The sequence below is a fragment of the Zalophus californianus genome, chromosome 6, assembly GCF_009762305.2.
Source record: "Zalophus californianus isolate mZalCal1 chromosome 6, mZalCal1.pri.v2, whole genome shotgun sequence".
NCBI lineage: Eukaryota > Metazoa > Chordata > Mammalia > Carnivora > Otariidae > Zalophus > Zalophus californianus.
Genome location: NC_045600.1, coordinates 144,686,728 through 144,700,713, shown reverse-complemented (window position 1 = coordinate 144,700,713; position 13,986 = coordinate 144,686,728). Strand labels below are relative to the sequence as shown.

The 13,986-nt window shown below is 62.1% G+C and overlaps 1 protein-coding gene across 5 annotated transcripts in view; it reads left to right on the top strand.

The window, feature by feature from the left end:
• Nucleotides 1-12,067, top strand: part of LOC113909733 (cell migration inducing hyaluronidase 1) — a 134,712-nt gene extending 122,645 nt beyond the window's left edge. For 3 of the 5 annotated variants that reach the window (XM_027571230.1, XM_027571229.1, XM_027571228.2), the window contains 7 exons: nt 783-994; nt 1,753-1,938; nt 3,958-4,162; nt 4,330-4,416; nt 5,069-5,226; nt 7,438-7,538; nt 9,203-12,065. In XM_027571230.1, the coding sequence (XP_027427031.1) occupies nt 783-994; nt 1,753-1,938; nt 3,958-4,162; nt 4,330-4,416; nt 5,069-5,226; nt 7,438-7,538; nt 9,203-9,330 (1,077 nt within the window). In that variant the 3' untranslated portion in view covers nt 9,331-12,065. Of the gene's footprint in view, nt 1-782; nt 995-1,752; nt 1,939-3,957; nt 4,163-4,329; nt 4,417-5,068; nt 5,227-7,437; nt 7,539-9,202 lie in introns of all 5 variants that reach the window. The other 2 variants (XM_027571232.2, XM_027571231.2) reach the window with 2 other exon arrangements.
• Nucleotides 12,068-13,986: the final 1,919 nt, after the last annotated feature.

Here is a 13,986-nt window from a genome sequence, read left to right as displayed (position 1 = left end):
ACGGGCTGCTGCCTCGTCAGTTCTCGCAACCCCTCCCTTCCCTTTGCAGCTTGATCTTCCCTTGAACTTGTGCTTCTCCTGCGCGCCCAGCTATGGGCAGTGCCAAGGTTTCCCTCTCCATTTCGTGGGCAGCACAACCGGAGGGGAGATGCCCCCTCCCCTCCACGTGCACAGTGGCTCGCGGCCACGGGGACGTCGCCGTGGGAATACAGGACACCGTGTCCTGCTGAGGCGGGCCCACAGCAACCGGGCTCTTGGTTCCGCGGGACTTCCCGTGCGTTCTCTGAAATGAGATGCCACTCACTGGTGCAGGGTGTAGTGACACAGGGGCTGGACCCAGGGAAAGGGAGGGAGAAGTGGCCACACGCCCCGGGCTGTCTCTCCGACGCAGGCGGGACAGCAGCTGGGGAAAGGAAGCGGCTTTCGCAGCGGGATTGTCCAAGTTCTCGCCCCCCTCCCCTTCCTCCTCCTTCCCCATCCCCTCCTTCCTCTGTTTACTTTGGGTTTGCCGCGTGACTATGAAGCCAGCCCCTCCCCCGTGTCCACTGGGATGTCCTGGACGGAGCCCTTTGCTGAGCATGCACAGGAAGCCTGAGCCGGATCGCGCACCCGCCAGCAGGAAGATATGCCCCCTTATTTGGCCGGTGGTTCACGAATCCTTAAAAGGGCTCCAGGAGAAAGTTCCTTTGAAAGTGGGGCCTGTAGTCCGATGTTAACCAGACGCTCTTGGAATAATCCCTTGTAATTGTCCTGATGTGTGTTTCCTTTTTGGGTTGCAAAAGATGTACATTCAGGCCTACAAGACTAGTAACCTACGGATGAAGATCATCAAGAACGAGTTCCCCAACCGTCCCCTGTACTTGGAGGGGGCCCTGACCCGGAGCACGCACTACCAGCAGTACCAGCCGGTCGTCACGCTGCAGAAGGGCTACACCGTGCACTGGGACCAGACAGCCCCCGCCGAGCTCATCATCTGGCTCATCAACTTCAACAAGTGAGTGGGTGCCCAGCCGGAAGTGGCGTGACCTGGGGATGGCCGCTCTCCTGGAGCTCAAGGCCGCGGTGAGGACGTCCCACCGTGATGAAGTCCCAGGCCAGCCTACGTCAGGCCCACAGAAGGACTCCTCTAGAGGGGCCGAGAGCAGCCAGTAGTTAGCGATCAGAGACTGGGCTGAGCCCCCTGCTCTGGGCGCGGCTGACCTCAGGCACAGCGTCAGGCTCCAACAGGGGCTATTGCTCTGCCACATCGAGGAGCTGGGGCCGGTGTTACCTCCCAGGGCAACCAAGGGAGGTGACATGACAGCATGTCACTCAGGATCTGGCCTCATGGATGGAGGCTGGCGCGCTCTCTGTGAACACGGTCACGGTCTCCCTGGGAGACAGACATCAGATGTGGAAAAACGACACCCACAGACATGAATGGGCCCTGAGATCGGGCTGGGCCAGGAGGGCTGAGCCCTGTCCTCCAGATCCTGGGCTCTTTCACAACAACCCGGACGAGAGGGCATCTTTCTGCTCCCGGTGGAGCACCCCAGGGTAGGCCTGGGAGGCGCCAAGCCACCGTGCCGGTGAGCCCCTCCCCGCCCCCAACACACTCCGCACAGACCCCGTGACTACAGTAGTAGGTGGTCCTTCGGGACCGCCCGCTGCGGAAATGGGGGAGGATGGCTCGGTCTCTCTCCGGGGTGTGCCCCGGACGCTCTGTGGCCCCGGACGTCCCTTCCCGTAACCTGACCCTCCCTCTGACTTTAGGGGCGACTGGATCCGAGTGGGGCTCTGCTACCCCCGAGGCACCACTTTTTCCATCCTGTCGGATGTGCACAACCGCTTGCTGAAGCAGACGGCCAAGACGGGCACCTTCGTGCGGACCTCACAGATGGACAAGGTGGACCAGAGCTTTCCGGGCAGAAGCCATTACTACTGGGACGAGGACTCAGGGTGAGGAGCCCCCGCTCGGCCCTGTGTGGCCCCCCTGAGAGCCACCAGCGAGTTCCCGGCTGGTGGCGTAATATGCTTTGCTAGGGGCTTCGGTTCAAAGGCTGATGGCACCATCCACCGATGACATCTTCCAAGCTGCCAAGCTTGGGCGTAAAAAAACATTCCATGAAACACACACGGGGAGTTGTAGGAAATGTGCCTGTTTCAGGAGCAGAGTGAAAGCAGTGAATCTTAGAACGGAGAAAACGTGGTGCGTTACCTCCGATCCTCACAGGCCAGTTGGAGCAGGTGATGTCACCCCTCATCCGGAGCCGGGGACGAGGAGGGAACGGAGACGGATCAGCAGGGGCCCGCCCAGAGGCCACAGCCCAGTCTGGGCACGGCTGGTTTCGAACCCAGGCCCATCTGTTCCCAAAGCCCCCCACCCTTGTGCTAAATGGCACCGGGTTCTACTCAGTAGATACAACAGGGATGGCCCGTCTGTCTGGAGATAGGGAGCTGTTTGGTCCCCTCCCCTAAAAAGAGTAAGTCTGACATCTCAGGAATGCCCGCACATCTCCAAAGCCATGAGGCTGTCGACGGCCAGGCCCTGGGGAGTCCAGGGAAAGGATCGCTTTACAGTCATTTTCCCATTCTTTTTTTTTTTTTTTAAGATTTATTAATTTGAGAGAGAGAGAACGAGAGAGCAGAGAGAGGACAGGCAGAGGGAGAGCGAGAATCTCAGGCAGGCTCCACGCTCAGGGCAGAGCCCAGTGAGGGGCTGGATCTCACCACCCTGCCATCAGGAGCTGAGCCGAAACCAAGAATCAGACGCTTGACTGACTGTGCCCCCAGGCGCCCCACCTTCCCATCCTTGTATTGAGATGGAGGCTAAGGAGATCCCTATCAGGTGCTCGTCTCTCTGGAGATGAGGTGTATCAGTTTGATCAGAGAGAAATTAGAATTTGAAAGTCAGAGGCATAAGTAAAATGCTGGCGTGGGGGCCGTGGATAGCACCCCTCTCCTCACGTGACTCCTCAGCCACCGTGGGGCAGACAAGGCGGCCGGCGAGGAGGGAACGGCGCCTGCTGGTGAAGCGGCCGCTGGAGCACAGAGCTCCCGATAACGACCCCAGGCAGCGGTGAATGACCGCGGACGCCCCGCAGACAGCCCACCGTCAGGACGCAGGGCGCGGGGGGCAGACCGGGGTGCCCGGCCTCCATCCCCGCGGTCAGGGCGCGCTGATGACGAGGCTGTGCCTTAGTTCGGTTACACGCTCGGGGACTGGGAGCCGGGTTACAGGATGTTGGTTCCTATGTAGAAGCCCAAACCGTCGGGCTTCCCCAATTCTCGGGGCCCCTCTGCCCGGCCAGCATGTGTCTCTGGTGCCACCAGTGTGGGGTGGGGTGGGGGTCGCGGCATCGGGCTCGTTGGGCGGTGTGGGCACAGCCGCGGGTCAGCCCCAGGGACAGCCCGCGTCAGATGTGCTAACAGGTGGGAACCACCAGAAAGCTCTCTCCGGAACTGAACCAACAGCGATAAGCCCCAAGTTAGTACCTTGGCTTGCTCACCATCTGAGCCCCTGCACCCCCCCGGGCCGCGTCTGGTCCTCGCCCCAAAGCGAGAATCAGTTCTGGTCTGGAGGAAAGCCCGGCAGGGAACTGGTAGCACGCTCCCGAGCCGGCGCCGTGAAGGGACAGACCGCCCGGCTCCGTCACTGTGCAGCTGTGGGGTCCAGGGCAAGTCCCTTGGCTTCTCTGAGCCATGGTTTCCCCGTCTGAGAACTCAGGACAGTAACGGTACCTACTGCTCGGGATCGTTCGAGGGTTAAGTGAGATACTGTGTGACTCTGCGGCCAGCACGTGGCATGGCGTGGAGCAGAGGGTCCGCCTTAGGGTTGTTCCCTCCATCCGATGCATTTCTCTCTCCGACCGCAGTGACCCAAGACAGACCCGGCCCACCGGCCACACTAACGGGGGCGGGGGGGGGAGGAGGAGGGCTCCCTCGCCAGAGCAAACCGGCCGCGCTCCCTGTGTGCAGGCTGTTGTTCCTGAAGCTGAAAGCGCACAACGAGAGAGAGAGGTTTGCCTTCTGCTCCATGCGAGGCTGCGAGAGAATCAAGATTAAGGCTCTGATGCCCAGGAACGCGGGCGTCAGCGACTGCACGGCCAGCGCCTACCCCAGGTTCGCCGAGAGGGCTGTCGTGGACGTGCCCATGCCCAGGAAGCTCCCCGGCTCTCCGCTGGTGAGTGGCGGGGGGCGACCTTTGCCTGTACCCGGGCCCAGACCCAGGGAGGGCCCTTCCCGGACATCCGCCCGGCCCCCCAGCCGACGCGGTGACTTCCGTACCAGAGGACGCGGGGGACGGCTGCCCAGACCCAACAACCGCGCCCGGCTGTGTCTGTTTTCCAGAAGACAAAGGACCGCTTCTTGGAGGTGAAGATGGAAAGTTCCGGGCGGCGCTTCCTCCACCTCGTGAGCGACTTCGCGTACATTGAGGTGAGCGGCCCTGGCCCTGCTGGGGGCGCTGGGGGACTGGCTGGCCGTGGCGTGGGGTCGGTCTCCTAGGGCTGTTGTCACAAGCCTTCCTCCTCCGGGAAATGGATTCCCCGGTCATCCTGGAGGACAGAGGTCCAACGTGGTGGTGGTGGTGGCGGGGGGTGGTTTGGCAGGGCCGGGTCCTTCTCCAGGCTCCCAGGGAGCGCCTGCCCGGGCCTCTGCGGGCTTCTGGTGGCTGCACGCCGTCCCCGGCTCGAGGACACGCCCCTGCATCATCTGCCTTGTCTCCACGGCCTTCTCCCTGAGTGTGGGAGCCCCGCACCCCCTGCCTTCCTCTCACAAGGACACCTATCGCTGGGCTTAGGGCCCATCCTAAATCCACAGGGATCTCGCCTCCAGATCCTTAACGTACTGGCATCTGCAAAGACCCCTGGTCCACATAAGCTGACTTCCACAGTCTCCGAGTGATGGGGCCGTCATTCGGGGCCCTGCAGAGGGCTACAGAGAATTGATGGAGGAGGGTCTTATGCTTGGAACAGCTTCGCAGGCAGGCTGCCCTCAGGGTCCACATGGGAGCCCCGGAGCAGGAGACCCCGGGGCCTTTGCCGCCCTCGGGCCCCCACGTCACAGCTGTGTTGCTTTGGGCCGGCAGGTGGACGGGATGAAGCACCCCAGTGCAGAGGACGGCCTCCAGGTGGTGGTGATCGACGGCAGCCGGGGCCACGTGCTGAGCGAGGCGAGCTTCCGGAACGCCATTCTGCAGGGCATCCCATGGCAGCTGTCTGAGCACATCGCGGCCATCCCCGACAAGTGAGTGTGTGCGCGGCCGACCCTGGGCCAGGCCCCCTTCCTGGCCAGTCGGGCCCGTGGGAGCTCGGGGAGTCTCCGCAGTGAAGGGCCCGCCCGGCGACTCATGCCGGAGCCCAGGCCGTGCTGAATGCCGGTCAGGCCGAGGTGGCTTGGGCTGCCTGCTTACGAGTGGGAGGCCTGGCCTGGCCCTCTTCCCGGACCACGGCACACTCCCAGCATGGTCTCACCCCTCCCACACTTCCACTTCGATCCAAATGCTGGTGGCTTTTGAGTGCCTCCAGCCCAGACCTCTCCTTGGCCCCGGACATTCCTGTCCGGCTGCTCCTTGGGCAAGGCCATCTGGACGTCTCCTCTAGGACTGACTCTCGCCATCTGTTGTCTTCTAACCTCCCAGACCAGCCCCTCCTCCTGCTCGCTCTGTTTTGGCTCATCAGCACCGTCCCTGCAGACAACTGCACCCGAGTCTGGGCGTCTTGCTCGACTCCCCCTTCATTTCTCCTCTGCCCCTGTGTCCTCATCAGCCACTTGCCTGAGCGCCCTCCTGCTGGTCCTCTCAGGGGCTGCCCCGCGGGCCCCTCTGGCACCGGCACCCCGGCTCAGCCTCCTCCCGGGCTGGCCCGTCTGCCTCCCCGGTCAGGCCCATCCTCCCTGCGGACTGCTGGCTTGAATTCTTAACTGTACCTCCTGCGCCCTCTGCTAGAAATCCCCGGAACTCCCAGCACCTTCCCAGTCTGACACACGTGCACCTCTCTGGTGAGGTCTCTTCCAACGCAGCTAGAAAGTTCTGCCTCTACTAAAGCACTAGTCTTGGTCGGACCGGGGACATGGCTGCCCCCGGATCCAGGGTGTGTATGCACTTCTGAATGTGGGGCCCACCTCTAACTCAGATGTGCGTTTCTGGCTTAACTGGGTGGAGAATCCACTGAAGAGCCAGGAGCCGGCACAGCAGGAAGCCTGAGTAAAGTGCTCAGTGTGGCACCTGCCACACAGGAGGGGCTTAGGAAATATTTGTTGGTAAGAACAAATGTACTTCACTAATGCTGAGTGTGTGATGGGCGCGCCCAGAGGACAGGGGCTCTGCTTACACTCAGTCTCTGTGTCATCCCCCACTAGGAGCTTCTTTAGCATTGCACATTCGTGCAGAAAGATCAGATTTACTGATCTGGGGAAAACACATTTTTCATCTTGAGAGCCGTAGTTTTCATGCCTTTTTTGGCCAGAGGATTTCTTCTTGAAATGAAACAGGATGCAGAAGTCTGGAACAAGAAGGGAAAATGCAGAGCCACTCCGTTTAGGGGAGGGGCAGAGGCATGGGACCCCTCCCCCGCCCCCCCACCCAGGGCTCCTCTGGGCCGGGGCAGTAGCCCCATGTGCCTTGCAGGAGGAGCTCTCACTGAGAACCTGCTTCTGCTCCCAGTGGGACACAAATGGGGGTGACAGTGGGTTCCAGAACTCTGTACAGTCTCTCCATGTCTGGACTGTGGTCTGCGGTTATGGGATTCCTTTGCGATGTGAACTGGAAGCCCCACTGGGCTTCTGTTCCTGGGGGAGGTGCTCACTTCCTCCTGTCTGGCCCGGCGGGCTGAGTCTGCCGCCGGGAGCCTGTGTTCCCAGCACTCTGGCCTGAACACAACCAAGGCAGGGGAGCCTTGCTCCGGAGCTGGGCTTTTGCAGGTTGGAGTGCCAGGCTGGGAGCACCCCTAGCTCCGGGTCTCTGCCCCCGCCCCCGAGCATGGCTCCCCCTGCACAGGCCCTCTCACACACTCTTCTCCCCAGTCTCCCCATTTGCAAACCGAGCCGTAGTGCTGTCTTGCCTGAGCAGAGGGAAGGGACATGAAGGCAGAGGTTAACCCTCCCCTGAGCATGTAGTAACCCCAGGCTGTGGCTTTCTCTCTAGTCCTAACCAGGAAGCGCAAGCTGATGTCCCTCCTCCACGTGCCGGCCCCAGGAGAGGTGTGCTCCGCGCACCTACTCTGTCCTCACTGGGGCCAGGCATGCGTGGGCATCAGGCCGGGGGTGTGTGGGAGGGCTGCTCAGGATGTCGGTCAGCACACGGAAAGGGCCGGTCGGCTCGGCACATGGGATAGGCTGCCCTTTCCCAAATCCCCGGTCGGACCTCTGGGCACCGCTGACTGCCCCCCCGCCCCGACCACCGCCACCGCCCGGGAGGAGCCCTCCCTCCGGCCCCTAACGTCCCCTTCTCTCGCGCAGCTCCATAGTGCTCATGGTGTCCAAGGGAAGATATACCTCCAGGGGCCCCTGGACCAGAGTGCTGGAACACCTCGGGGCACACAAGAGCCTCAAGTTGAAGGGTAAGTGGGCGTCCACGGACTGTGGGCCCAGGCGCCTGGGGCGCGGTGGCTGCTACCTCCGTGCTTCCCGCCAAACCTCCAAATCCTCAACACAAGTGGTGGCCTTCCGGAATGCATGGGCGAGGTGCCGCCTGTCTCCATGCCACACGGCAGCTCCCTCTCAACGCGCAGCCAGACACTGCAAGGGACTTGCTAGAGCGGTTCACCCGTCTGCTCGGCAAGTGCACCCCGCTTTTGAACAAAAGTATCCGCAGAAAAGTGGCTTGATCGGACCATCGTCCCAGGTCCTGCTGCTCAGCCGGGCAGGGCTCACGTCCCTCTCCATGCTCTGGCAGTCGTCCAGCATCTGCACGGCGCGCTACAGTCCGCATAGCTGTTGTTTGTCCCTCCCTGCCCGGGAGAAAATGGAAGCCCGAAGATTCTAGGTGGCTTCTTCAAGGTCACCCTGCACTTTGGTGACAAAGCCCAGCACAGACCCCACAGGGAAGAAGCCAGCCTGCCCAGAAATGCTGGCCTGACACTCATCACTGTCACCACAGGCTGTGTGTGTGTGTGTGTGTGTTGGGGGGGGTCCCTGGGGAGGCTGGGAGGGAGGCAGAGCGAGTCTGTGGACACTCATGTCCACCATGGTCCACGTGTAGTGTGCAGCCCCGCCCCTTGCTGAGTACCTTATAATTCATGAAGAACCGGGACGTTCGGTGCCCTTATTCCCATTTCACATGGAATTAGACACTTCAGTAACTTGCCCAAGTTTCGAATTTGGATCCGAATGTTTCTAGTCCAGACCAGTCAGAGCTGTTGGCTGCCATGCCATCCTGACCACGAGAAACATCTAACACGGGTCACCCGTTAGGGGTGTTAGGGGTGTTAGGGGTTAGGGGTGTTGACCCCGGCGGCGGTCACCATCATAGGGGATGTTAACTCCAGGCAGCTCCTGGAGAAAAATCAGGAATGATGAATGAAGGCCCTTCAAAGGAGCCGAAAGAGAACCGCAGGGAGAGAGGTCTCTTCTCCAGCTCAGTCCTGGAATCATTTTGGGGCCTCTGTCTTTTTAATTAAGACCCTGTGGCCAAAAGCTGACATGCCTAAGGTGACCTCAGTCAAGTGGTGCTTTCCCAGTGGTGAGAAATATGTGCTGTGTGCCGGGCTGGCCGTTCCTCGGTGTGGACATACAGCCCCACGCCCCTCAGTTGAGCTCTGAATGCAGGAGGGAGACCGCTGTGTGGGGCTGAGGCCTCAACATCTGGTCGGGCTGCTCCGTCCACTCTGTGCCCTGGACAAAGTCCTTCTAAGGCCACAGCATGTGGGAGCAGGGGAGAGATCTTGTAGAGGTGCCCATCCCTCGTGGACAGATGGGGACGCTGGGCTTCAGACAGGGGTGGGGGCTCAGCTCAAAGGTGGCAGGCGCTCCCGGGAGATGTCCTGTGTAAAGCAGAGCCACCACCCCAGGTGGCTGGCCCCAAGGCTCAGGTGACACCCCCGCGTGCCCCTGGAAACGACATCAGGTACCATCAGCAGCCGGACACAGCTCTGCCGGGGGGGCACCGAGGAGGGGAGGGCTCCCTGGTAGGGGCAGGTGGGCGGCGACAGGGAGCCCTGCGAGGTGATGGGGTGTGGACATTCTCTCGGGGCTTCCGTTCACGGTACCCGTCCCTACTTTCCAGAGAAGATGGCATTCGTTGGCTTCAAAGGGAGCTTCCGGCCCACCTGGGTGACTCTGGACACGGACGACTACAAGGCCAAGATCTTCCAAGTGGTGCCGATCCCCGTGGTGAGGAAGAAGCAGCTGTGAGGAGGCCTGCTCGCGGTGCCGCCGCCCTGCGCGGTGACGGCAGACCCCAGCGGACCCCGGCGGCGGCCCCTGGCACAGCGGCATCAGCCGCCCGGTGCTGCCCGCCCCCTGCAGCCCCCACTCAGTGTCTCCCTGCAGCCCCGGGGAGGCGGAGCTGCCCACACCAGAGACTTTCTCTTCCCTGCAGCTTCCTGGGTGCTTCTCTCCTGTCTGTGCCTCTGCAGGGGGTGGGGGGGTGCGTACAAGGAGCCCGAGCTGTGCTGGCAAGCGGGTCTGCTTCGGCGGGAGCCCCGATGCAGCCGTTCACAGATCCCCATGCTCTCCAGCACGCGCAGTACGGGGTGGAGACAGGAAAGGAGAGACTGGTCTTCGGTCTTTGGGAAATCTCTGTTCCTGTAAGCAAGCACCCACCTTCGTGGGGTTAGGAGCCGGCGTGTAGACAGCACTCGCCAAGGCGGGACTGGCTCCCCTCGGGGAATGGGCGAGCCCTGCCTCTGGAGGGGTTCAACCTTTCCAGAGACTTCAGGTCCTGGGATGGGGGGAGGAATAGGTGACCTCGAGGCCCTTTCCGTTGTGAGATTCCAGAAGTCTGTGGCTTTTCCTACCGCACACAGAACCCAGCTGTAGATGAGATTCTTTCGGGCCAGCACCTGTGACGCAGGGCGCCCGGGGCATGCAGGGTGGTGAGAAGCCAGGCCTGGAGTCAGGGGCTTGCAGGCTGGGGGCACGGGCGGTCAGGTATGCGTGCCCTCCGATACCAGGTAGAGAATGTGAAGGGGGAATGAAGAGGACCCGCGCAGGTGCCCTGCAGGGAAGGATCCCGCGAGCTCGGGTGGGTCAAGAAGCTTCCCACAGGAGGAGGAAGGGGGCCTGCAGGAAGGAAGGGCAGGGCATCCTGGTGAGCAGAGGGGTTCGGAGGTGCAGCCCTTCCCGCCTGCATCTGCCAGAGCTGGTGACTGCAGGTCACCCTCTGCCCGCCGCTTGCTGGCCCACTCATCACGGCCAAGCATGCAGGGGGGGGCTGGGGGGCTTATAACGCCCCCGCGGGGAGCACTTCGGTCCCCAGCCAGCCCCCCTCTGACCCCAGACGGGGGTGGAGCTAGGTTGAGAGAAGTCAGCTCCTATTTGGGGCCTCATGTGCTCTTGAATGGGCTCACCCCTCAATGAGCCTGGGGTTTCGGGGTTGGAAAGGACCTTAATGATGACCTAGTCCCAAACCCTCATTTTTTGGATGGGGCACGTGAGACCCTGACAAGGGGAAGAACCACACAGCCAGGCCAGGGGCCGGGCCAGGAGCCCCATGCCCAGCACCTGCTGCCATACCACATTGCCTCAACAACTGGCCCCAGAGTGCCTGCACTCCCGAGGGAGCTCCCCCAAATGGGGGACCCAAGACCCCTGGAAGGAAAAAACTGATCAGAATAGAGAGAACTGGCTGATGGCGGTTTCCCCCCTGGCCTTCCGTGCACATAGGGCTCTGTCCCGCGGGCTGGCGGCGGCCCTGCAGACTCCACGCTGTTGCAAGCACCGGCCGTCCCTCGGGAGGGCTCACCGCAGCCACGACCCTCCCGCTGGCGCCCCTGGTGTGCAGGCGGGGCCCGGGGGACTGTGTCGGGGCACACTGCCATGCTTCTGGTGAGCCGGCGTGGCTGTTCCGGGGGGCCTGCCGAGCTGCGGGGCCCACCACAGGCCCTCAGCTACTGCTCGCCACCCTGCAGAGAGCTCTGAGAAGGAGGGATGCTCCTGATCTCTGCTGAGGTCCCTGGGTCACGGGGGGCTCCACAAGGAGCTGCGTTTTCCCCTCTCCTGTGCCAACCACAAACCCTTTCTTCAAAGAGGGCTTTCTTGGCTCCCTGTGCCTGGCTGTGCCCATGACACTCGGGCAGGAGGCCCCCTCCCCAGGCTGAGCCGACACCTCAGTTCTCCCAGCGGCTCCGAGGTGGTGGCGGGACGTGGCAGCTCCCCAGGCCCTACTCCCGGACAGACCCCTTGCGGGCAGCCGCGTGGCCCTGCAGAGGGGAGCCGAGATGACCTCAAGTTCGTGGCTACGGTTCTGCGGGGTTTTCAGACTCTGTCAACGCAACGGGTCTCACACTGTGAACCACTTAGGATGTGATCACTTTGGGTGGCCAGGAACGCGGACTGTCCTTGGTTCGGTTACTTTCCAAAATGATGTATTTGAGAATCCTCAGAGTTGTACATATGTGTAACAGTGCAGGATCTGCACACTTTCTCTCCGCCACCCGTCACCACAGCTGGTGGCCAGGCGCGTTCTTGGTGGCATGGATTGTCTTGTGGCTTGGAAAATTGTCCCTATGGTTCTTTCTGTTTGTCAGCCTTCACATGAGTTGGGCCTTTAGGGTAAAGGACACTCCTCTGAAATGCTTGTCTCCTTCCTGTTGCCGAAATAGCGGGTCCTTTTTCGGGAATTCAATGTATAGTGTGTTTCGTATGTAAACGTTTCTTAAAGGCGCCACCACGAACAAAGACGTATTTTCTATTTATTTATTATATATGCACTTGGAGAAGTCATTGTCAGAGAAATGAAGAATTGTCTTAAATGTCGTGTGTGGGTGGTGTGCCCAGAGCCTTCTGTGGGCAGCAGAGGACCTTGGCTCTGGTGTGGAAAATCTTGCTGTACCATAGTAAACATACAAACGATCTCATTCTCCTGCCTGCGTGTTTTGTTTTCCATGAACGCGGCCCTCATTTTAAGCTAGATAGCTAAGGAAAATAAGATTGACGAAATTAGCCTAAGTGCCTCTCTCATTTCCCAGAATAGTTGCAACTATCCTATCATTGCCCTGCCCCAAGGGGGCGCCCACAGTAGCTGGTGCGGCTGGTCCCGCCAGAGAAGCTGTCGTGCGTTCATGTGACCGGCCAGGCCCAGCACGTGCCCCGTCCTCCTCGCTCCCAAGCCGTCCGGAAGCTGTCAGGGCAGCTCTGCTCCTGGGGGTAGCCAGGAGGGGCCGACAGGGTCTTGGCTCGAAGCAGGACTGTCTCTTCCTCCTGGACGCCAAACACAGCGTCCAAGCACCAGCGTGCGGGTGGAGAAGTAGGTCCGAGCCAAGCTGCCAGACAGGACAGGGCAGACGCAGCCTAGCGCGGGCCCCTCGGCCGCACCGGGCGGGGCTCGCAGGATCTGGGGAGGAGGTGAGAAGCGGAGCCTGGAACGGGGTGGCCAGGGAGTGTTGTGAGCTGCGCCGCCCCACAGGCAGCCACTAGCCCACAGGTGGCTACCTAAACTGCCGGAACTTCACCTGCAGGCGGAGGTCACACTCGCACATTCCTTGAGCGAATGTGTGGGCTCCGAGCCGGGTGCTGCACAGAGGGGGCATGAAGGAGCCCAGGGCGGCGAGCTGGCCTCACCTGGAGCGGGCAGGGGTCAGTGAGTGGGCTGCAGGTCAGCAACTGACCAGGGACGGGGACACGGCCCGGGAGGACAGAAAGCTGGCAGAGGTGGCGGACATGGGTCGGGGAGCCGCAAGAGGGGGAGGCCGGCGGGTGGGTTCCAGGGCCCCCGGGGTTTGATGGTGGGGGGCGGTCCCTAGTGACTTGGCAGCCAGCAGTGTCCCTGCTCGAACGCGCACAGGCCCGGTGACACGGGAACGACCCCTGGGGAGGGGCGGGGGACCAGGCGGGGCCCCAGGAGACCGCAGCCGCGGGCCAACCCAAGAGCCAGCGGGCAGAGAGGTGGGGGCTCTGGGGGCTCTCCGGCCTTGGCTCCTCCACCCACGCCTACGGGGGGGGTCCCCGTGTGCACGCAGACAGGCCAGCTTGGTGGGGGCCGGGGCCGGGGCCCCAGGAGGGTCTGTAGAACGAGCAGGAACTACGAAGTGAGGAAGGGCAGGAGGAACGTTCCGACAGGGAACAGGGCTCACAGGCCTGGAGGCAAAGGCCGGGGAGACAGCGCGAAGCGGTGGGGGGCTCTCCCTACACGCTGGAGGGAAGGAGAGACGGGTGTCCACTCCGAGACACCCTGCAGTGGCCTCGAGAGGTCAGAGTTCAGACCATCTGCCTGAAATGCAATGGCGTGGAGTTGGAAGCAGGATTGGGGCATGTGGTCCCCACATCCCGGGGACGGACGGGGTGGTCCCCGACCTAACGTGGGCCTGCGTGTCCGCCTCGTGACCCACCCCTGCGCCACCCGCTTGTCCCCTGCCTGGCCCCAGGCACACAGAACTCTCATCGCTTCTCACCCACCCAAGGCACCCAGGGCCCCCGCCATGTGACCTGTGACCTGTTCCCTGTATCGGGCACACGCTTCCCTCTCCCCCCTCCGCTGGCTGATGCCTCCTCTCTCCAAGGCTGAGTTCCACGCAAAGGCTGCCCGGACCCACTCGTGGCCCTGTGCGCCTTCCTCCTTCCTCCCCCAGGACCCAGGGCCTGCACCCCCACGGCGCACACCCTGCCTCGGGCTGTCACTCAGCCCTCCCACCAGCCTCACGCAGGGCGGGACCACCCAGCTTCCCACAGGGAGCAGAGTTGTGCGCTGTAAATGTGGTATCGAATGCTGAACGAAGGCGTCAGCTGACCTGGTCTCTGCCCTCTTCACGGGGGCCAGAGCCCGGCTGTGCGCTGACCCCACGCCGAGGCCCCCTCCCCCAGGGGGCAGGGGAAGGCGTGGGAAGCGAGAAGGGGGAGGGCCTCAGAGGT